Genomic DNA, 24,360 nt, shown 5'->3' on the forward strand with positions numbered 1-24,360 from the left:
GTTGCGGATCAGCTGTGGAGAGGAGGGATCGTTTACCTCCTCCTCCTGGCATTCCTGCAGGGTTGGTGGGAGATCCGTACCGGCTGTCCAGCATCCCGGTAGGCCTGGTGCAGAGACTGCGGTCCCATCTGCACCATTGGAGTTAGGGGTGCTGTTCCCCTGTGGTTGGGGAGAGAGACCGGTTGTCCTCTCCCTTCAAAGTACACTGCCGCTGGGGAGTGAGACCGACTGTCTCCACTACCCGTGATGATGGTTGTTGCAGGGGTGAGGGACTGACCTTCTCCTCCCCCTGGACTCCCAATGGCAGTTGGGGATCTGGGCCGCCTCCCCAGCCACCCTGTTGGGCCGGTGGAGTGACTACGGTCCCATCTCCACCTGCCGACTGGGGTTCCTCCCAGTACCAGTATATGAAGTCCCCTACCTCCACAGTTGGTGAGGAAGTAGGGGATACCTCAGCTGTGACTTGCCAGGGGTAGGGCTGCAGGTCTGGGCCTGGTATCCAACTGTCTTGTATCTTGCGCTGGGCTTGAATGGAGCGAAACAACTGTTGATAATCTTGCTCCAGCTCCCACTCCCTTTGGACCAGAAAGGTCAGATCTGCCCTCACCCCACTAGTTGTAGGCCAATTGTGCAAGTCCCCCCTGTAGTCAGTAATGTCCCAAAATCTAGATTCTTCTGTGCTCCCAAAGTCAATGTCTTCAAAAGACTCCCACAATAACCCAGGGCAATTATATTCCTCACCTTCGGGCTTGGCGTACTCCTCCATCCATGGAGACTGTCGTACTGTGTCCCACCATAGTGCTTGGTAAGCGTCATCCAGCCAGGTTTCCTGCCATACCAGTGTCTCAAGCTCTGACACCCACTCCGTCAATGGTTGCTCTCTCAGTAGAGGTAGTCGCAGCGCCAATCGCATTCGCAATCTCTGCTCCTCACTGGGAAGACTCTCACCCCTCCGACGCTGCACGTCCTCCAGGGCCTGGTGCCATACGCCTTTCCGCTCGGCATCCCTGTAATCCGGGTGATCTTCCTCATGGAATGCTGTGCAGGAACCAACGGCATCCATATTGCTGTAGCCAGGGGCGCTGTACGGATACTAGCGTTGGCCTCAATATACTCCACGAACGGTGTCTCCGAGCTGCTTCTTCTCACACTAGGACGCCATCCCACTGCTTGCCACCAATGTAACGGAACGCCTAGCACCCCGACCGGGTACCTCCGTTGATAGATGCTCCTAGTGCTTCCAGAGGACTCCAAGCACTCCACTTGACACCGTCAGCACTGCAGACCCCACGTGTCACGAGGGTATCAAGAGCCACGTCTGACTCCGTTATACCCGGGGTCAGGAGGTCGCAGCGGGTGGCTGCGCGCTCTATATCTAAAGATCACGTTGTTTCTTAGTGATTGTTTTCTGTGTTTGCCTTGCTATCCTTTTTGTCTCAATCAGGGATCCGTAGCTTCTCCTCCTCAGCTGTTTCTTGTCTGCCACTCCCAACCTCCTTATATTCTCCCCTCACACTTCTCTAGTTGCCAGTTATAGAGCTTCCTGCCTGGACATCTATACTGACCCACTGGAGTTGTGAATCCTGGTTGTCGTTCCAGAGTGCTACCCTCCGGATCCCTGTTGGACTTCTTGTTGTCTCCTGTTGTCGCCCACCTGGGATTATATGTTGAGTTTGTATTGTCTGTTCTTCCCTTGGTGTTTTCCTTTAGAGCTAGTGGTGCGGACTAGTGTTCCCACCGCCCTGTTCACTATCTAGGGCTCAGCTTAGGGAAAGCCAGGGCTTTAGGCACGTGATCGGCGTACGGGTGAGGAACCCGTCTAGGGACGTCAGGGCAGCCAGGTGCCAGCCGCTAGGTGAGTCAGGGGTCACCACCTTCCCTCTCACTTGGGCAGGGCCTTCCTTGTTCCCTCCCTCTGTGTCACGTATGTGATAGTCACGCCGACCGTGATATTATAACTGGCCTTTACTTTTTGAGAAAAATAAAAATAAAAATTATTATTTTTTTTTTTTTTTTCTCTACTTAGAATCCAAAATGGATCCTATTGCTGCCTTGGCAAAACAGCTTCAAGGCCTGTCTTTGGAGGTGGCAGGATTGAATTCGTCTGTCCTCCAACAACAGCAGCAAATGCAGCAGACCGCACCCCCTGCGGTTGCTATGGGTAACCAGGTTGTTACAGAACCCAAGGTTGTTCTTCCTGACAGATTTTCTGGGGGAAGGGACAAATTTGCGACGTTCCGTGAGGCCTGCAAATTATACTTTAAGTTGCGCCCTTACTCCTCAGGTAATGAAGAACAGCGGGTAGGGATTGTCATTTCCCTGCTTCAGGGGGACCCACAATCCTGGGCGTTCTCGTTACCCCCTGGTTCCCAGGCTCTCCGGTCAGTGGAGGGATTTTTTGGGGCTTTGGGTCTCATATATGATGACCCTGACCGAGTCGCCCTGGCTGAGTCGAAGTTACGGAGACTCCTACAGGGAGATCGGTCAGCAGAGGAATATTGCTCAGAGTTCCGTAGGTGGGCTACGGATACTCAGTGGAACGACCCGGCTCTCAGGAGTCAGTTCTGCTCTGGGTTATCTGAAAGGGTTAAGGATGCACTGGCGCTGTATGAGACCCCCCTTTCCCTTGATGCTGTTATGTCCCTCTCTATCAGAATAGATAGGCGTCTTAGGGAGAGATCGAAAATTCCTGAGCAATTGGTTACCTCTCCCAAGCAACAATTAGTCTGTACTGACTTAGATGAGCCTATGCAGCTAGGCGAAACTTCTCGTCAGGTCCGTCCTCCTGAGGTTCGCCGTAGGGGGGGGGCTTGTTTTTTCTGTGGGGGGAAGGGTCATTTCATTAATGTCTGTCCCTCCTTTCTGAAAAACAAAAGACCGTCGGAAAACTACTAACCCCAGGCTGTGCGGAGGATGTCAGCCGGGGGGTATACGTTTCCTCCATACGAACATCTCAATTTGTGTTACCAGCGGTTATTGTTTTTGGTGTTAAGACGGAGTCTATTTCTTTTTTTCTAGACAGTGGAGCAGGGGTAAATTTGATAGATGCCCATTTTGCCCGCACTATGGGTTTGTCTCTCTGTACGCTGCAGAGACCTATTCCCGTATTCGCTATAGATTCGGCTCCTCTGTCTCAGAGAAACCTCACCCACATTGTTCATAATTTACACCTTCGGGTAGGGGACCACCATAATGAGTGTCTTTCATGTTACGTTCTGGAGGGCCTTCCCTCTCCTGTGGTATTGGGTCTTCCCTGGTTGGTAGAGCACAATCCAGTGGTGGATTGGCAGGCCAGGGAGATATTGGAGTGGAGTGAGCATTGCAGAGAGAATTGCTTAAATAACAATTGCTTAATCGCCTCCATAGCTTCCCTACCTACATTTATTTCGGACTTTGAGGACGTTTTTTCTGAAAAGGGTTGTCAGAAGCTACCACCTCATCGTCCTTATGATTGCCCGGTTAACCTGATTCCCGGTGCAAAATTACCCAAGTCCAGGTTGTATAATCTTTCGGGTCCCGAGAGACAAGCCATGAAAGATTATATCTCCGAGAGTCTGGCTAAGGGACACATCAGACCCTCTTCTTCACCCGTGGCTGCAGGGTTTTTCTTTGTTAAAAAGAAAGATGGGGGCCTGCGTCCTTGCCTAGATTTCCGTGAGCTAAACCAGATAACCATCCGAGACCCATACCCTCTTCCTCTCATTCCTGACCTTTTTAATCAGATTGCGGGTGCTAGGTGGTTCTCCAAACTTGATCTTAGGGGGGCCTACAATCTGATTCGTATCAGGGAAGGGGATGAGTGGAAGACAGCTTTTAACACCCCTGAGGGGCATTATGAAAATCTAGTTATGCCTTTCGGTCTGACCAATGCCCCCGCTGTCTTCCAACATTTCGTTAATGATATTTTTAGTCATCTCATCGGCAGGTTTGTAGTCATATACCTAGATGATATCTTAATTTATTCGGCTGATCTGAAAACACATGAGGTGCATGTCAGGCAAGTACTGCAGGTCCTACGGACGAATAAATTATATGCGAAAATTGAAAAATGTGTCTTCGCTGTTCAGGAAATACAGTTCCTGGGATATCTATTATCTGCTTCAGGTTTCCGTATGGATCCTGGGAAGGTCCAGGCAATTTTAGATTGGGATCTTCCTGAGAACCTTAAAGCCCTACAACGGTTTTTGGGTTTCTCAAATTTCTATAGAAAGTTCATTAAAAATTATTCAGTGATCGTTAAACCCCTTACCGACATGACTAGGAAGGGGACTGATTTTTCCAAATGGTCTGACGCCGCTAAAATGCATTTTCCTCTCTTACCTCGGCACCTGTTCTAATTCAACCTGATGTCTCCCAGCCTTTTATTGTTGAGGTAGATGCGTCAGAGGTGGGAGTGGGGGCTGTATTGTCTCAGGGTCCGTCTCCTGGCAAATGGCGCCCTTGCGCTTTCTTTTCCAAAAAATTATCTTCTGCAGAGAAGAACTATGATGTTGGAAATAGGGAACTGTTGGCGATTAAACTGGCGCTTGAAGAGTGGCATCACTTCTTAGAGGGAGCAATCCACCCCGTCACGGTGATTACGGATCACAAAAACCTTCTGTACCTAGAATCGGCTAAGCGTCTCACCCCTAGACAAGCTAGGTGGTCGCTATTCTTTACCAGATTTAACTTTGTAATCACCTATCGTCCTGGGGCAAAAAATACCAAGGCAGACGCGTTATCTCGTAGTTTCCCTGGAGGGGGTAATGTTAGTGATCCGGTACCTATTTTACAAAGAGGAGTGGTTGTCTCTGCTGTACACTCTGTTCTAGAGGGAAAGGTGTTAGAGGCCCAGGGGGACACCCCGGCCTCTTGCCCCTCAGAGAAATTGTTTGTACCGTTAAACCTGCGTCTTGAATTATTAAAAGAACATCATAATTCGGCACTTGCTGGGCACCCGGGTAGTAAAGCAACCTTGGAGCTATTATCTCGTCGTTTTTGGTGGCCAAGGTTGCGTCAGGATGTAATGGATTTCGTGTCTACTTGCTCTACTTGTGCACGCGCGAAAGTCTCTCATACACGTCCAGCAGGGTCTTTATTGCCACTTTTTATCCCCAATAGGCCATGGACACATCTGTCAATGGATTTCATCACTGACTTACCGTTGTCTGCGGGTAAAACAGTTATTTTGGTAGTAGTAGACAGGTTTAGCAAAATGGTACACTTTATTGCGCTACCCGCACTTCCTAATGCTAAAACTCTTGCTCAGGTGTTTATCAGTGAAATCGTGAAGCTTCACGGGGTCCCTTCCGATGTGGTTTCGGATCGGGGAACACAGTTTATTTCTAAGTTTTGGAAAGCTTTTTGTTCCCGTTTGGGGGTACACTTGTCCTTTTCCTCAGCTTTCCATCCTCAGTCGAATGGACAGACTGAGCGTACCAACCAAAACCTAGAAACATATTTAAGGTGTTTTGTGTCTGAAAACCAAGAGTTGTGGTCATCATATTTACCGTTAGCTGAGTTTGCCATAAATAATCATTATCAGGAGTCCACTGGCAAGTCACCATTCCTTGGTGCATACGGTTTTCATCCCCAATTTTGTACTTTCAAAGAGGGGGGGTCTTCTGGGGTTCCCGAAGAGGAAAGGTTTTCTTCATCTCTTTCATCGGTATGGCAGAAGGTGCAAGTTAACTTGAAAAAGATGAGTGGTAAATATAAATGCATGGCCGATAAGAGACGGTCGCCAGGTCCGGACCTAGGGGTGAATGACTATGTGTGGTTGTCTACTAGAAATATTAAGTTGAAGGTTCCCTCTTGGAAACTGGGCCCTAGGTTCATTGGTCCTTATAAAATAGTAGCCGTCATTAACCCTGTGGCTTTTCGCCTGGAGCTACCTCAGACTTTTAAGATCCATAACGTCTTCCATAAATCGTTACTCAAGAAGTATGTTCCACCTCTAGAACCATCACCGCTGCCACCTCCTCCTGTTATTGTGGATGGTAATCTGGAGTTTCAAATAGCCAGAATTGTTGATTCTCGTCGGGTCCGCCGCTCTCTTCAGTATCTGGTGCATTGGAGGGGTTACGGTCCCGAGGAAAGAATGTGGGTTCCAGCGTCAGAGGTAAACGCCAACAGGTTAATTCAGGCTTTCCATGCCTCTCATCCTGAGAGACCTGGTCCTGAGTGTCCGGAGGCCCCTCGTGAAAGGGGGGGGTACTGTCACGAGGGTATCAAGAGCCACGTCTGACTCCGTTATACCCGGGGTCAGGGGGTCGCAGCGGGTGGCTGCGCGCTCTATATCTAAAGATCACGTTGTTTCTTAGTGATTGTTTTCTGTGTTTGCCTTGCTATCCTTTTTGTCTCAATCAGGGATCCGTAGCTTCTCCTCCTCAGCTGTTTCTTGTCTGCCACTCCCAACCTCCTTATATTCTCCCCTCACACTTCTCTAGTTGCCAGTTATAGAGCTTCCTGCCTGGACATCTATACTGACCCACTGGAGTTGTGAATCCTGGTTGTCGTTCCAGAGTGCTACCCTCCGGATACCTGTTGGACTTCTTGTTGTCTCCTGTTGTCGCCCACCTGGGATTATATGTTGAGTTTGTATTGTCTGTCCTTCCCTTGGTGTTTTCCTTTAGAGCTAGTGGTGCGGACTAGTGTTCCCACCGCCCTGTTCACTATCTAGGGCTCAGCTTAGGGAAAGCCAGGGCTTTAGGCACATGATCGGCGTACGGGTGAGGAACCCGTCTAGGGACGTCAGGGCAGCCAGGTGCCAGCCGCTAGGTGAGTCAGGGGTCACCACCTTCCCTCTCACTTGGGCAGGGCCTTCCTTGTTCCCTCCCTCTGTGTCACGTATGTGATAGTCACGCCGACCGTGATACCACGAACCGCCGAAGCTTGGTGGAGGTCTCGCCGTCTCCTACCCACCCTGGACCTACGACAAGGCTCCAGGCTCCAGTGGGTGAACCTCTCCTAAACGCAGAGAGCAGGAACCATGAACAAGCTCTTACAAGAGCTTATACTCAGGGGAGTATTGTGATATAGCAATCCCCAAGAGTGTAGTTATCCCATTCCCCAAACATGAGCCAAAACTTCATGAAGGTATAAAAACAGGAACTCTCTTTATTTGAACACACAAGCATTGAGTTATACACATCCTCCAACAAGGTTACCACCCACAGGGTTTTGTAAAAACAGCCAATCACATGCATTTACAGTATTCAAACCTTCCCAGCAATTGTACACAAAATCCCCTTCCCTCTGTGTGTAACGCAATCAACAAAATACAATGAGCATTGTCTGAGACACAATTAACTAACACACTGCATTGTCTGAGACGCAATCCACAAAATGCAATTACCAAACATAATGGGCTAACTTAATCACTACCAGACAGAAAACACACATTTTTCCCAACACCCAGAAAACACCTCAAAACCCCACACATCCCCATAATGTATACATGGATAGCTCTGATCTGGGTGAACAACATATCCAAAAATCCCCCAGATTCGAGCAGGGGTTCCCGGATTCCATGGAAGTCACATTTGGCCAGCCGCAAGCATGGCTTTCCTGCCCAAAACAGTTACACAGATTTAAGCTGTGCGGCCGGTTTGTCTTCTCCTTCAAAGTTAGTATGGGCCATAATCCTGGGGCAAGAGGCTAGTAGCCAGGCCCCTCCAAAACCCAGTGGCGAGGTTGGTTTCGCCACAGACCCCAATTTCAATTTTCATATACACTGCTCAAAAAAATAAAGGGAACACAAAAATAACACATCCTAGATCTGAATTAATTAAATATTCTTCTGAAATACTTTGTTCTTTACATAGTTGAATGTGCTGACAACAAAATCACACAAAAATTAAAAAATGGAAATCAAATTTTTCAACCCATGGAGGTCTGGATTTGGAGTCACACTCAAAATTAAAGTGGAAAAACACACTACAGGCTGATCCAACTTTGATGTAATGTCCTTAAAACAAGTCAAAATGAGGCTCAGTAGTGTGTGTGGCCTCCACGTGCCTGTATGACCTCCCTACAACGCCTGTGCATGCTCCTGATGAGGTGGCGGACGGTCTCCTGAGGGATCTCCTCCCAGACCTGGACTAAAGCATCTGCCAACTCCTGGACAGTCTGTGGTGCAATGTGACGTTGGTGGATAGAGCGAGACATGATGTCCCAGATGTGCTCAATTGGATTCAGGTCTGGGGAACGGGCGGGCCAGTCCATAGCATCAATGCCTTCGTCTTGCAGGAACTGCTGACACACTCCAGCCACATGAGGTCTAGCATTGTCTTGCATTAGGAGGAACCCAGGGCCAACCGCACCAGCATATGGTCTCACAAGGGGTCTGAGGATCTCATCTCGGTACCTAATGGCAGTCAGGCTACCTCTGGCGAGCACATGGAGGGCTGTGCGGCCCTCCAAAGAAATTCCACCCCACACCATTACTGACCCAATGCCAAACCGGTCATGCTGGAGGATGTTGCAGGCAGCAAAACGTTCTCCACGGCGTCTCCAGACTCTGTCACGTCTGTCACATGTGCTCAGTGTGAACCTGCTGTCATCTGTGAAGAGCACAGGGCGCCAGTGTCGAATTTGCCAATCTTGGTGTTCTCTGGCAAATGCCAAACGTCCTGCACGGTGTTGGGCTGTAAGCTCAACCCCCACCTGTGGACGTCGGGCCCTCATATCACCCTCATGGAGTCTGTTTCTGACCGTTTGAGCAGACACATGCACATTTGTGGCCTGCTGGAGGTCATTTTGCAGGGCTCTGCCAGAGCTCCTCCTGTTCCTCCTTGCACAAAGGCGGAGGTAGCGGTCCTGCTGCTGGGTTGTTGCCCTCCTACGGCCTCCTCCACATCTCCTGATGTACTGGCCTGTCTCCTGGTAGCACCTCCATGCTCTGGACACTACGCTGACAGATACAGCAAACCTTCTTGCCACAGCTCGCATTGATGTGCCATCCTGGATAAGCTGCACTACCTGAGCCACTTGTGTGGGTTGTAGACTCCGTCTCATGCTACCACTAGAGTGAAAGCACCGCCAGCATTCAAAAGTGACCAAAACATCAGCCAGGAAGCATAGGAACTGAGAAGTGGTCTGTGATCACCACCTGCAGAACCACTCCTTTATTGGGGGTGTCTTGCTAATAGCCTATAATTTCCACCTGTTGTCTATCCCATTTGCATAACAGCATGTGAAATTGATTGTCACTCAGTGTTGCTTCCTAAGTGGACAGTTTGATTTCACAGAAGTGTGATTGACTTGGAGTTACATTGTGTTGTTTAAGTGTTCCCTTTATTTTTTTGAGCAGTGTATGTAGTTACTAATAACGTGATATTCCAGAATCAGTTACTATTAGACTGACTTACCCCATATTTAATAAGATTCAGCCCTTAGCAACCAGTCTGCATAAAACTGCAATTTCACTATTCAGTTAAGATGCCCGCCACTGCCCTCACCCTGAGGCTAATCCCGCCTGCTCTCACTAGTCAGTAACAATAGCCCCCCAAAAGTGTCAGTAACCAGAGCCCTCCCCCCTAAAGGGTTAATCTCCTGCAGCACAAAGGGGTCCTCTTACCACATGTTGCTTTCATTTATACACTGAGCAGATGGCAGATCTCCGTTCCCTGTTGTGCGCTGCTTTAACTCTGCATTCTCCAGCTCTGCTGAGTGAGGGAGCGTCTGCCAAGTGCAGGGACAGGGAGAAGTGCACACAGCCCAGGCACTGTTATCAGCTGCTGGGGAGGACCTGGCTTTAATCATTTACTTACAGTCCCTGGCTGTCAGTAATGTGACCTTGCACGCTGCGTGCTCCGTCTATCAACAGATAGACGGACCATGCCTAGCAACCCTATTTTAAGCACAGGTAAAAATAGGCAGTACAGGGGACAAAAATGTGGAATTAAGGGGTAATTGAATACACAGTGAAAAGTTGAAATAGGGCCACCAAGGTGATATTAATCACCACAATCCAATACTCCAAAAAAAGAAAAATATGACAGTTATCCTTTAAATCTCAATTTCTTTAATGGGACTCTTCAATTCCAGGCACAGCCACACAGACATAGGTAGCACTGTGTTGGGTCTGAAATACAATATGGCATGCTGCTCATCGATACAGGACATCAATATAGTTGAATGCTGCATTAGGTCATGGAAGCCAATGGTTCCCTGCCCCGCCATACATCCTCATAGGCCATAGGACACTAGGTCTGAACCCTATGAGAGGACGTATCAATGGTGTAGGACACAGGCTCCTTCCAACCTGAGATACACCATACTGCATCCCAAAAGATGGCATGGAATAGGAGTCAGACATTAGATTTTATTTTTTTTCCTTTGCAATTTTGGGGAACATACTACTGGGGGCACTACAGAGATGTGCACCATAGGGTGCCTTATTACACTGAGGATACTCTAGGGCAGTGGTGGCGAACCTATGGCACGGGTGCTAGAGGTGGCACTCAGAGACCTATCTGTGGGCACTCGCACCCTGGAAAAAGTCTATGGTGTACCAATATGCCTTAGACTTTTCCTGCCATTTATCAGCGCAGGGCGCGCTATGGACAGCACAGGCAGGGGACTGAATGTAGGCAGGCTATTATAGCTAAATGATAAAGTACATGGAAGATATACTATATTGGACTGTAGTATTTAGGTTAAATTGCCGTGTTGGCACTTTGCTATAAATAATGGGTTTTGGGTTGCAGTTTGGGCACTCATTCGGTAAAAGGTTCACCATCACTGCTCTAGGGGGCCTTACTGGGGGGAACTATAGAATAATCTTATTACAACTGAAGCCACTATAGGGGGCTTATTACACTGGGGACACTATTGGGGGCTTTATTAGTGCTGTGGGGCACTACAGGTGGGTTTATTGCTACTGAGTCGACTATGAAGGGCATTATTACTACTGAGGAGTATGGAGGAAATTATTTTACTGTGGGCACTATGGGCCATTACTACTACTGGGAGCACTAAAAAGGGTATTATCACTATTGTGCACACCATGGAGGGCATTTGTACTAACAGGTGCACTCCTGGAAATAATTTACTATTGGGAGCACTGTAGGGGCTAATGAGGGCACTCTAGGAGAGAAGTATTACTATTGGTGAGACTTTTGGGAGCACTATTACTATGAGGGAACTATTTGTATGGCACTTTCATTTCTGAGGTACAGTATTTTGGGGGCATTGGGGAGCAAGGTAGGTAGTGAGGAATCTAACATATATGTATAGCAAGCTCTGCAGAGACAAGATGTGGTTGGAAAAAGTTGTCATAGTGGTCTGAACTAAATGGAGAAGATGAATAAAGAGAATGTCTATACTCACATATAAGTCATTGGATGTATTTTTCTGTATGTTTGGTGGTGAACTTAAAAAGAACTTCTTACAATTGAGCTGAGATTAAGAAGGTATAAACTGCTAGTGGTGCTTGGTCAATTATCACACAACCAAGGTGGTGCATCATTTTGGGTTCTGCAGCAGGGTATATGTTGAGGCAAGGTCACATTAAAACAGAGTTGCAGCATCACATGGTAACGTTCATACAGACCTCCCATTGCCAAGTGTATTACTATAAATGGTGTGTGTGTCATGTCATAATACTTTATATTAAATATCAATTAATATTATATCACATATTATTTAACAGTGGTGAGCACGATTACGTCATCAAACGTCCTTTTACAGGTCCTGAAAGAAGAAGAAAGAAGACGATGCCGGCTGCGCGATCAATTGGATAAGGTGAGTTCATTTTTTTTATTTTTTAACCCCTCAATCCACATTTTAGTAAGCATTCTGTATTAAGAATGCTATTATTTTCAGTTATAACCATGTTATAAGGGAAAATAATAAAATCTACAGAACACCTAACCCAAACCCGAACTTCAGTGAAGACGTCTGGGTTCCGGTCTGGGTACCACATTCAGTTTTTTCTCACGCGCGTGCAAAACTCATTGCACCCGCGCGATAAAAACTGAACAACGCAACGCAATTGCAGTCAAAACTGACTGAGATTGTGTGCGCACTCGCGCGGGTTTTCCGCAATGCACATGCGACGCATCCGGAGCAAATCCGGGACGCCCGTGTGACAGAGGCCATAATGTGTCCCTATGATGTTAGTGACACTGACGTAGTTATAAAATAATAAGCAAAACGCCTTTAAAATCTTATGCTGGCAGTTCAATGCAAATGATTAGACGGGGCAGAAACGTCCTGCGTTGTGTAATGACATGACTCTGCGCTCACTACAGACCAGGAAAAAGCTCTCCGCATTCATGGCTGTGCTGATTCATACTGATTCAGCAGCTGGACTGTACCACTTTGCGATAGAGGGGAGGGGGGAGCATGAACAGAAAATACTAAAACAAACATTGGCTTTTTTCACTTTCTTCTCTTCGGAGAGTTTCTTAAAGACTCAAATGTTAGTGTCATTGTATCTACTGAATTAAAAAATTTGAAAGTTGATTTTTAAAATCTCCTCTGTTTATGGTAAGTGGTTGCTTCTGGTTGAAACCAGGAAGCATAGGAGGCTTTCATCCATGTATCGTGGGACGCTAAGAGGGATTTCGAGTTGGAGAAGTGGAAAGGTGGTGAAGTATATGGGCCAGGCTCGTAGGATGATGGCGGATCATACCAGCCAGGAAAACCGAAGCGTTCATTCAAGTAACATCTCTGAAGTCCACAACGTCCCCATGAGGGTGCTGATCAGACCCATCCCGTCTGTCCTGGAGGAGAGTAAGGTCCAGAGTCTGATGGAAACCATCCAGGTAACATGACAGCATGCCCAGAGTGCCTACAGCTATGGGCTTACAGCAGGGCATGGTGGGAGTTGTAGTTTTACAACAGCTGGAGAGCCGCAGGTGTGCCATGCCTGGTCTATACTGTAACTTTCAGCGCCCCGACCAACTTTTGCCATGAACTGCAGTTAGGCTACTTTCACACTAGCGTTGTTTGAATCCGGCGTTCAATTCCGACACCGGAACTGCCCGCCGGATCCAGAAAAACGTGTGAAAACAGATTACATTTGAATCCTGATCAGGATTTTGATCACAATGAAAAAATTCATTGGAAAAAACGGATCCGCCATTTATGGACTTTAACTTTTTTTCCACATTTTTCGGGTTTAACATGCAAAAGCCGGATCCGGTTTGACGGAACACACTGCGCCGTTATCCGGCGTTAATGCAAGTCAATGGGAAAAAGGCCGGATCCGTCGTTCAGTCAAAGTGTTCAGGATTTTTGGCTGGAGGTAAAAATACAACATGCTACGGTTTTCTGAAAAGCCTGATCAGTCAAAAAGACTGAACTGAAGACATCCTGATGCATCCTGAAGGACGGACTCTCCATTCAAAATGCATGGGGATAAAACTGATCAGTTCTTTTCCGGATTTGAGCCCCTAGGACGGAACTCAGCGCCGGAAAAGAAAAACGCTAGTGTGAAAGTACCCTAAGGCTACTTTCACACTTGCGGCAGGACGGATCCGACAGGCTGTTCACCATGTCGGATCCGTCCTGCGGCTATTTCGCCGTGCCGCCGGACCGCCGCTCCGTCCCCATTGACTATAATGGGGACAGGGGCGGAGCTCCGTCGCAGCACGGCGGTGCACGGCGAAAGCCGCCGGACTAAAAAGCCTGACATGCAGTAATTTTAGTCCGGCGGCCTTTCGCCTCGGGATAGGTCATCATTATCACATCAGCGGAAGCTGAGCCCTGGCACCCCCATCAATCAGCTGTTTCTGGGAGCCACTGAGCTCTGGTGAGCTACGCAGGCTCCCAGCAACTTTCCAAGCACAGCACCATACTTCGTATAGTGGCAGTGCTTGGTATTGCAGCTCAGCCCCATTGATTGCAACTAGGCTATGTGAGCAATGTACAGTGACGTCACATGGCCTAGGAAAAGGCCGCAGTGCTCATTGAGCACCGGCCTCTCCTAACAGCTGGTCCCAGGTGTCAGACCCCTGACGATCTGATATTGATGACCTATGATCAATAGTAATACCCAGATGACCCCTTTAACGTCCTCTTTGTTTGCACTTTTAGCACAACAAGCCATCTCACTTAAAGGGGTTCTCCAGGCTTTCTTTAAAATCGTGTGCTAACCTGTGGAGGGGCGATGGTCATCTCAGTACTTACCTCTTCTATGCACCACTGATTCCCCTATCTCTGAGGCACTCATGTGACCACAGGTGGATGCAGGTTCTTCTGCACACAGTACACATTAACGAATGCCCAGCATGAGTAGCATTACAGTTAAAGAGGACCTGTCACCTCTCCTGACATATCTGTTTTAGCAACTACTTGCATATCCCCCTTGTAATAACAATTCTAGAGCATATATTCTTATGACTAGGATGGGTCATCCCTTTATTATTCCTGCTAGAAGTTATAAATGAATTACTAGTCGTACTTTTTATGGTCCAGATGGGTGTTACCAGTTGAGGATGTGTCCCCGAAAAGTCTGCAACTGGGAGCACTGATTGGATAGTGTCAGACTGTGCAGGGACACACCTCCAATTGGTAACTGCTAGTAAGTCAGTCATATCTTGCAGAAGGAATAATAAAGGAATGGCACATCATAGAGTCATAAGAATAGATGCTCAATAATTATTATTACCTGGGGAATGCAAGTAGTTACTAATACAGAAATATCATAAGAGGTGACAGGTCCTCTTTAATTAAATTATTAATTGGAAAACAGTTTATTATGCGTAAAGGAAAAGCTGGTGCAATTTTTTTACATACACCTGGACAAGCCGCACCTCAAAAACCCTTTTTGTTGTAAGCAATTGGTTATACCTTCAGTGGTATAAGAACCAGGAAACAAAGGTACACGTACACGACAGAAAAAATAGGACATGTCCTATTTTTGGGCCCCAGTGAAATCAATGGGACCATTTTTAACGGCCGCTTAGACAGGAGTGCATGGGTCTAACAGCTGTTAAAACGGTTACACTAGTGCAAAATGGCCTTTTGGGGTTAAAAAAAAATCACTAACCTCATCCACTTGCACGCACAGTGGCAGTCGCTCCTCTCTTGATTGAAAAGGACCTGTGCTTAGCGTGAAGAAGTCACGATCATGCTGGGTGCGAGCGGTGAGATCACACTTAGCGCAGGTCCTTCAGTGGGTCCTTCACAATCAAGAAAGGAGCAACTGCCTCTACGGGTGCAAATGGATGAGGTGAGTGATTTTTTTTAATTTTTTTGCAAAAAAGAAACATTGCAGCTGGGGGCCACTATGGGGGATATTGGGGGCCACTATGGGGGACATTTTTACAGCTGGGGCCACAATGGTGGACATTGGAGGCTACTATAGGGGACATTTTTACAGCTGGGGCCACTATGGGGGACATTATTACTGCTGGGGACAATATGGGGGCATTATTACTGCTGCAGTCCATCATGGGGGACATTATGTATACTGAGGGCACTGCAGGGGTTGGGATTTTATTTAAAAAAAAAAAAGCCAATGAAATTCATCCGCCATCTTTAATGGCCATGAAAAAACAGATAAAAAATGGCCTTTAAATAGGGACAGACGGACAGAAAATGGTTGAAAAATGGCCATGATAAACTGACCAAAATATTACCCAGATGGCTATCTTTTTGCTAGTAAAAGGAAAAGTGAAGCTAAAGGGTTGGTTACGTTTTCTGGTCTCTATAGTTCAGAATTCCAGGAAGTTTCAAATATCATTAGGAAACTCATTCCATTCCAAGACAACATACTCTCTGAAACCCTTGTAGCTAGCAGAGCCACTTCACTGGGTAATATTTTGTCTTCTAGTTCTTAAATCAGGGGAGGTATAATACTTCATTATCTGTACTACCAGCCATGTTATCTATTCCTTAAAGGGGTTGTCCCATCTCAACACTTATGGCATAATCACTAGGATATGCCATAAATGTCAGATAGGTGCGCGTCCAACCTCTGAGATCCGCTCATATCAGAAAGAGGCCCTCAAAGTGAGGGGAGAGCAGCCACGGCCACCCTCCAATCACTGGTATGGGAGTTCTGGAAATAGCTGCTGGCGCTCCTCACCCGCTTTCAGAAATTCCAGAGCAGTGAATGGAGAGGATGCTATGCTAGCGCAGTTTGCTTTCCTTCACTTCGGAGGCCCATTCTGCAGATTGGAGCGAGTCCCAGAGGTTGGACCCACACCTTTCTGACATATCCTAAAAATGATGCCATAAATGTTGACATGGGACAAACTTCAGCATATAGACTGCACCACTTGTAAATAAAAAAAAATGGGTATCAGAACATATAATGGGAGCTGAACCAACAGAGAACCAACCTAAATATGCTCAGGTGGTTCTGACATTTTTTGGAAGTTCACCATGGTAATATGAGCAGGTTACAAATTGCGACTAAGGAAAATGGGAATTATTAGACCAAGAGACTTCTCACACAGGAGGCCTTTTGGATCCTTAATTTAAATACCAGGATTCTGAGTGGCCTCAATGACAGATCTGAACTGTACAGAACATGGCAATGATGTCACAGACAATGAAGGTGCATGTGATTACTGTATGGAAGTCAAAAACCAAGTGGCAAAATGTTAAACTGTCCCTTGACTTTATATACATAGGACAGGAACATATGACATTGGCCTTCAACATGTCTCCTGAACAGCAGCTCTGGAAATTGGAGCTTTAAGTTGATATTGTGATTTGTTTGCTTAACAATAGGAGGACGCAGACCTTGTGCCGCCCATAGATGTTCTCTGGATCAACGGTCGTAATGGAGGGGATTATTACTATTCATTTGGGGGATGTCATCGCTATGCAGCTCACCAGAGGCTGAACAAAGAAACTATAGCAGCCAAACTCATCAAGTCTTCCGTCAGTGACTTGCGCACGTACCTTGGCTCCAGCACTCCAGATCTCCTGTAAGATGTCTACGGGCACTGACTTGACTTGAAATATGGGCTGATCTGTAGCTTGAAGGACTCAGGTAGGAAGCACAGGTATAAGGGGTCACTGAACCCCTTGGTAAAGTATTCAAAGTGAGTCGCCATTACCTGCAGCATTCACTCTTGCTTTACTATAATTCTTTTCTCCAGCCTGTAGGGAAAACTCTGTCCTATGTCCTAGATGCTATACGGATCAGACTGCAGAAAAAAACAGCAAGAACAGATTCACAAATCAGTTTTCACCTCGTGGACAGTCTGAGGAATATTATTTTGTAGATTTCTTGGATAGAGACATATTTTGGAAATATATTTAATGAAGATGAAGATAATAGTTGTATTGTACAACTTGAATATGTAATAAATAGAATGTGATATTTATTAAATATAAAGATACAAATATATTGCTATGTTTTTGTTGTGTTTTTTTTCTACTGTATACTGTCCACTGGTTTGTATGCTGTCAGCCACCAGGTACTTGGGGCTCAGTAACTGGCATGGACGTTGAAGGGTTCTATTACAGTCCAAAGTCTATTTATTATATAAGCTTATATTCGATCACTATCTATACATCATCACGCACACAGGAACACATAGGGGGTAAAGAGTTCTTGGAAAACTATTTCATAAGAGCTAAGTGTTTTTGCTCACATATAGCCTTGGACTCTGATAAAAGATAAGATAACTGAAATGTGTAGCTGGCTAAGGCTACTTTCACACTTGTGTTCGGGGTTCCGCTTGTGAGTTCCGTTTGAAGGCTCTCACAAGCGGCCCCGAACGGATCCGTACTGCCCCAATGCATTCTGAGTGGATGCGGATCCGCTCAGAATGCATCAGTTTGGCACTGTTTGGCCTCCGTTCCGCTCAGCAGGCGGACACCCGAACGCAGCTTGCAGCGTTTTCGTGTCCGCCTGGCCGTGCGGAGCCAAACGGATCCGTCCAGACTTACAATGCAAGTAAATGGGGACGGATCTGTTTGACGTTGACACAATATGGTGCAATTTCAAACGGATCCGTCCCCCATTGACTTTCAATGTAAAGTCAGGAGTCCCTATTAATATACAATCGGATCGGAGTTTTCTTCAATCCGATGGTATATTTTAACTTGAAGCGTCCCCATCACCATGGGAACGACTCTATGTTAGAATATACCATCGGATTTGAGTTAGATCGTGAAACTCAGATCCGACAGTATATTCTAACACAGAGGCGTTCCCATGGTGATGGGGACGCTTCAAGTTAGAATATACTAAAAGAACTGTGTACATGACTGCCCCCTGCTGCCTGGCAGACCGCCAGGGGGCAGACCGATCGGAACTCTCCACTGCCAATGATGGGGGAACGTGATTTTAACTAGGGGGGGGGAGATGTGAGGCCGCACTGGCCACCAATGATGGGGGATTCGGAACGTGATTTTAACTAGGGGGGGGGGGAGATGTGAGGCCGCACTGGCCACCAATAATGGGGGATTCGGAACGTGATTTTAACTAGGGGGGGGAGATGTGAGGCCACACTGGCCACCAATGATGGGGGATTCGGAACGTGATTTTAACTAGGGGGGGGGGGGAGGTGAGGCCGCACTGGCCACCAATGAGTTAAAAACAGGGGGGGGGGGAGGGGGGGTCTGCTGCCTGGCAGCACCTGCCAGGCAGCAGGGGGCAGTCATGTACACAGTTCTTTTAGTATATTCTAACTTGAAGCGTCCCCATCACCATGGGAACGCCTCTGTGTTAGAATATACTGTCGGATCTGAGTTTTCATGAAGTGAAAAATCAGATCTGAAAAAAACTGTTATGCAAACGGATCCGTTCTGAACGGATGCAAGCGTTTGCATTATAGGAGCGGATCCGTCTGTACAGACACCAGACGGATCCGCTCCGAATGCAAGTGTGAAAGTAGCCTAAGACGTGTGTTACTTTGTAATTGGTTAACTTAAACATCATGTCATTAGATTAGGACTATATACAGTACAGACCAAAAGTTTGGACACACCTTCTCATTCAAAGAGTTTTCTTTATTTTCATGACTATGAAGGCATCAAAACTATGAATTAACACATGTGGAATTATATACATAACAAACAAGTGTGAAACAACTGAAAATATGTCATATTCTAGGTTCTTCAAAGTAGCCATCTTTTGCTTTAATTACTGCTTTGCACACTCTTGGCATTCTCTTGATGAGCTTCAATAGGTAGTCCCCTGAAATGGTTTTCACTTCACAGGTGTGCCCTGTCAGGTTTAATAAGTGGGATTTCTTGCCTTATAAATGGGGTTGGGACCATCAGTTGCGTTGAGGAGAAGTCAGGTGGATACACAGCTGATAGTCCTACTGAATAGACTGTTAGAATTTGTATTATGGCAAGAAAAAAGCAGCTAAGTAAAGAAAAACGAGTGGCCATCATTACTTTAAGAAAAATTGTCAGCCGAAAAATTGGGAAAACTTTGAAAGTAAGGGCTATTTGACCATGAAGGAGAGTGATGGGGTGCTGCGCCAGATGACCTGGCCTCCACAGTCACCGGACCTGAACCCAATCGAGATGGTTTGGGGTGAGCTGGACCACAGAGTGAAGGCAAAAGGGCCAACAAGTGCTAAGCATCTCTGGGAACTCCTTCAAGACTGTTGGAAGACCATTTCAGGGGACTACCTCTTGAAGCTCATCAAGAAAATTGTGTGCCAAGCAGTAATCAAAGCAAAAGGTGGCTACTTTGAAGAACCTAGAATATGACATATTTTCAGTTGTTTCACACTTGTTTGTTATGTATATAATTCCACATGTGTTAATTCATAGTTTTGATGCCTTCATAGTCATAAAAATAAAGAAAACTCTTTGAATGAGAAGGTGTGTCCAAACTTTTGGTCTGTACTGTATGTCTCACGAGATCAATAAAAACTTAGAGTGACTTTGAACAACACCAGAAGTGTGTCTTGTGTCAACGTTGCTCTCTCTGGCGCCAGATAAGAATCAAATCAAGCTGAATACTGAAGTCTTGTACCAGGGGTACAAATAAGAGGGAAAGAAAAGAATATTCCTTACAGCCATCTTCCAGTATAAGCCCCAAAAGTATAAAACCAACCAAGACACTATCGGTATGAGGTTTAGATGTGGTCTTTCACATTCTCATGTGGGTTTACTTTGAATTTATAGCCCGGGGTAAGGCCACACATGGCATATACGGTGCTGATTTTCTGCAGAAGATTTCCATGCAGACATTTTCCTCAACCACATAACTTGACATGAGATGTAGATTCGATATCTGTAGCAGGTCAATTTATGTTGCAGTTTCTCGGGTGGATATCATCTTTTGCAAAGCAGAGGGTGCAATCTGTGGCAAACCAGTAGCATTTCTGCAGGGATTTTCACAATACCATTTAGTGTACAGCAGTACCGGTAGATTTTCCACTATGGATTTTGCAGAGACCCACCAGGTGTGGCCATACCCTTATAATCTATAAAAAATATACAAATAAGACTTTTATTAAATTTGGTACAGTGTTCAGTAGTGCTGCGGCCTTCTCTCAGCTCACCAAGCACAGCGGCGTACATTGTATAGCGGCTGTGCTTGCTATTGCAACTCAGACCCATTCACTTGAATGGGGCTGAGTTGCAACTAGGTTATGTGACAGATGAACATAATGTCATATGGCCTAGGCTAAGTTGCAAGAAGGCCACGGCACTACTGCCATTGCTGGTGCCTTCTCAAACAGCTGATGTGGGGGGAGTCCCAGGTATCAGATCCCCACCAATCAGATACTGATGACCTATCCAGAGGAAAGGTCATCAGTATAAAAGTTTCGGAAAAACCCCTTTAAAACACAAACAGTTATTACTGCATTCTTATGTACATCTCTGAAGATGCCTTCAACATCTGCTTCCTAACATCAGCATTCTGATGGCTCCAGTGCTGCTGATGCAACCAGACAAACACCGTCTGATTGATGCTATAGCCACAAGCACTGATGAAGCAATGCTAAAGTCAAAGCCACCATACACAAGTCCAGATAGGAGCAGGCCTGATGCAGTACCAAGAAAGAACTTGCTTTCATCACTGAACACTACTGTTTGTCTTGATGGCCACATCCGAGTTTGCAGGAGGATTGAAGAGCACCTACTGATATCAGTGCGGAAATACACAAGATGAAGACCAGGTGTCATGGTATGGAGAGCCATTAGCTACCATGGCTGTTCCTGTCTGGTATTTGTGGGGGGAACACTGACCAGCCTTCGGTATGCCAAGGACAATAAAGAACCAGTCCTGCTGCCTTTTTTTGACTCAGAAGACATGGTGTTCCAACAAGATAACACCCGCTAACACATTGCCCGCAATACACAACATGCTCTTCACAGTATCTAGCAGCTCCTCCAACTAGCTCCATTGCCAGATGTCTCCCCCCACTGAGAAAGTCTGGGACTGAATGGGGGTGACGGACCTCCCATGCACACCACCTGGCTGAACTACGGGTCCAAGCTGAAAGAGCTTGGAATGACATCCCACAGGAAGAGACCCATCGTCTGTATGACCATTACCATGGCAGCCCGTAGCAAGGGAGATGCCACCTAGTATTAATGTGACCTGCCTCAACATATACCCTGCTGCAGAACCCAAAATAAAGGTGCACCACCTTAGTTGTGTGATCATTGGCTAAGCACCACTAGCAGTTCATACTTTAATGCCAGCTCAATCGCAATCACAACTTTTCCCGTTGTTCTTTCTTTATTTTCCGGTAATATACTTTCCAAATCCTCTCCTTTCTAGAATTCATGGATCCAATTTTCACAAATTCCACACTTCTCCCGTAAACAGATCTAACCTGGGATTAATTAACTGCATGACATTCCGCACATTATAACACGACGTAATTAATCCCATGATAACTGGGCCGGAAAATGACTGGAGAATCATGTTTAAACCGTCATGACTGACACTTCTGCCGACGGTCACGTTGCGGCGCCCTGTTTTTTTTTTTTAATTGTGTGATTCTGTGCACATCCTGAACTAGAGCTGCACCTACACGTTCTGGGGAAACACATGGTATCCAGAAATCATATAGATCCAGGCATCTGATGAATGTCTGCACGAGGGAAGGAAATGATTTGTGCTCTAGATTATTACATTATGGCCTGCTCTGAGGAATATAGACTGGCTTCATTTGGTAGTCTCCAGAGATGTTATTAGCCAGACAGCTGACAGGTGTACATGCCAGGACTATGATAAATCTTCTAGACGGGGTATGGTAATGTCTGCCTTCTTGTGTACAGAGCAGTAGTCCTTTATGTGCAGTGAGGTATGGGATCCATTAAATCACTGCGTCCCCCATTTTCCTTCCCACAGCTGAGCTCTCATGCAGAACATGCTTGCTCCAGCAGGTGGCAGTCTTCTCTCATGACCGTTCCGTCCGCCTCCCTCACACTATAATACTAGGCGCTGCTCCACCTGGTAACAATTATCTTATGGAACAAAATGTAACAATGGATTATATGTAACAGGGAAGTGCTGATAATTTGAGAACCATGGGTGCCGCAAGTCTGTATACTAAATAGGCAGCTTTTCCAAAGTTGTACAATGACTTCCAAATACTTCCATTACTCCAGCATCCAATGGTTCAGTAATTCTTAAAGGGGCTGTATAGTATTAGAAGATCAGGTCTGCTTCCTTCCAAAAACAGCGCCACACCTGTCCATATGGCATCATGGCAGCAGGTTTTCATCATCTTGCCTTGGCAGTTTTCCTTGGAGTAAATTTAATAATCGGTACCTTTTGATAATCCAGAATGTCTGATAAGATGGCACTAATGGGATACTATATTATCAGATTTAAAGGGAATTTGTCACCCGAGGCCTCCCCATCAGACATGGTTCACCTGATTAAAACGCAGTTGTTGTTTTTTTATCCGAAGCTCTGTGCCTGAGTTATGATAGTTTTTCCTAATATGCTAATTAGACATTTAGTGCAATGAGGGCGTCAAAATTGCCCTTGCAGCTCCCAAGCTCAACGCATTTCTGTGGCCTTCCCTTCCATCGCTGATTTGATTGACAGGGCCAGGTAGTGACAAAGCAGTGATCTAGGAGATAACCACTGAAAGGAGTGAAGTTTGGGTGCAACAAGAGCAATGGTGATGCCTCATTGCACCAAAGATCTAATTTGCATATTTAGAAAACACATCATAACGTGGGAATGGAGCTTCGGATCAACAAAAGCAAAACAGCGTTTTAATCAGGTCAACCACAACCATGTGTCTATGCAAACAGCTGGATAGGGAGGTCGCTAGTGACAGATTCCCTTTAAGGAATTTGGCTTATAAGGGTCGGGTCACAGTATCTGACGTGATTTGCCCAAAACTGCGACAAAATTCGGCAACATGAACGCAATGTGTAATATAAACCCTTATTCAGTGCTGTAGCTGGAGTTGCAGAGGTAGCAATTACAACCGGGAACCGACACCTTGGGGGCCCATCATCCCCCTCAACCACAAATGAAGGCAGGATGATAAGAAGAGTGCCTTGGCTTCTTCACTATAATACAATTCCGCAGATAGCGCTGTCTTACTGTACAAATGACTATATATATTCCATATCTCCTGTCATCATTAGATACAGTGACATATAGCATCATTAGCGGATACGTGGAGGTCCTTGTACTGTCAAATCATAAAAATGAAAACAGCCACCGCCAAGGTAATTCTGAAAGGTGGGCGCAGAAAATCTCAATCTCATGGCAATCATTCAGTAGCCCAGAGATACACTGAGACATCGGTAGATATTTCATTGTCAGAAACCGGTTCCACATCAGGAATTAGAACTGTAAATGAAGAGATATAAGGCTATAGACCAGTGATCTGCAACCAGGGACTCTCCTGCTAGCCTCAAAAACTACAAGTCCCAGCAAAGTGTGAAAAAATGAGAAAAGAAGAAATGTGGGAAGGGTAAAAATACGGAATGATTAAGTGCTGGTGAACTCCGATGGCACCGGTTTGGAGTGTAATAATAAAACTGTGCTGACACAATAAATGTATATACCCTGCGGCTCTGATCACGTCGGGAAATGCTGCCGAGAAACAGAATGACCTTCATGTGGTTTTGAGGTCATCACCCCATAGCAGTCTGCGGCAACATTCCTCGCTATGGCTTTCAGAATACATTGCACAGGCAGGCGAGCTAGGGTCACAGAGTACACCGGTACTAGAGGTCGATGCTGACATTTATGCTGCACATTAGCACTTTCCTACTGCCTCTGTGTTGTAAGGATCCACAGGGCCGGTCTTCACCACCAGGCAGAACATGCAAATGGGTGGGAATCCACAGATTATGGAAGCCTCCCTACTGCATGGTATAATCAATTGTATCCATGTCCTCAGGGTGTTGATACAGGAGCTAATGGCTCTCTCCTATGCCATTGACTCTCATAGGCCACTAGGCCTGAAGCCTATGAGGGGAGGCATAAATGGTACAGGCGGCACAATGACGAGG

General features: G+C 46.2%; 1 protein-coding gene across 1 annotated transcript; it reads left to right on the top strand.

Annotated features, from left to right (window-relative positions):
• Window positions 1-12,508: 12,508 nt before the first annotated feature.
• On the top strand, window positions 12,509-17,279 carry SRXN1 (sulfiredoxin 1). Its single transcript, XM_040435584.1, has 2 exons — window positions 12,509-12,752; window positions 16,672-17,279. Exons 1-2 carry the CDS (start codon window positions 12,525-12,527, stop codon window positions 16,873-16,875), a joined length of 432 nt encoding a protein of 143 aa, XP_040291518.1. The 5' UTR covers window positions 12,509-12,524; the 3' UTR covers window positions 16,876-17,279.
• The last annotated feature ends 7,081 nt before the right edge of the window (window positions 17,280-24,360 follow it).

The sequence above is a fragment of the Bufo bufo genome, chromosome 6 (assembly GCF_905171765.1).
Source record: "Bufo bufo chromosome 6, aBufBuf1.1, whole genome shotgun sequence".
Lineage (NCBI taxonomy): Eukaryota > Metazoa > Chordata > Amphibia > Anura > Bufonidae > Bufo > Bufo bufo.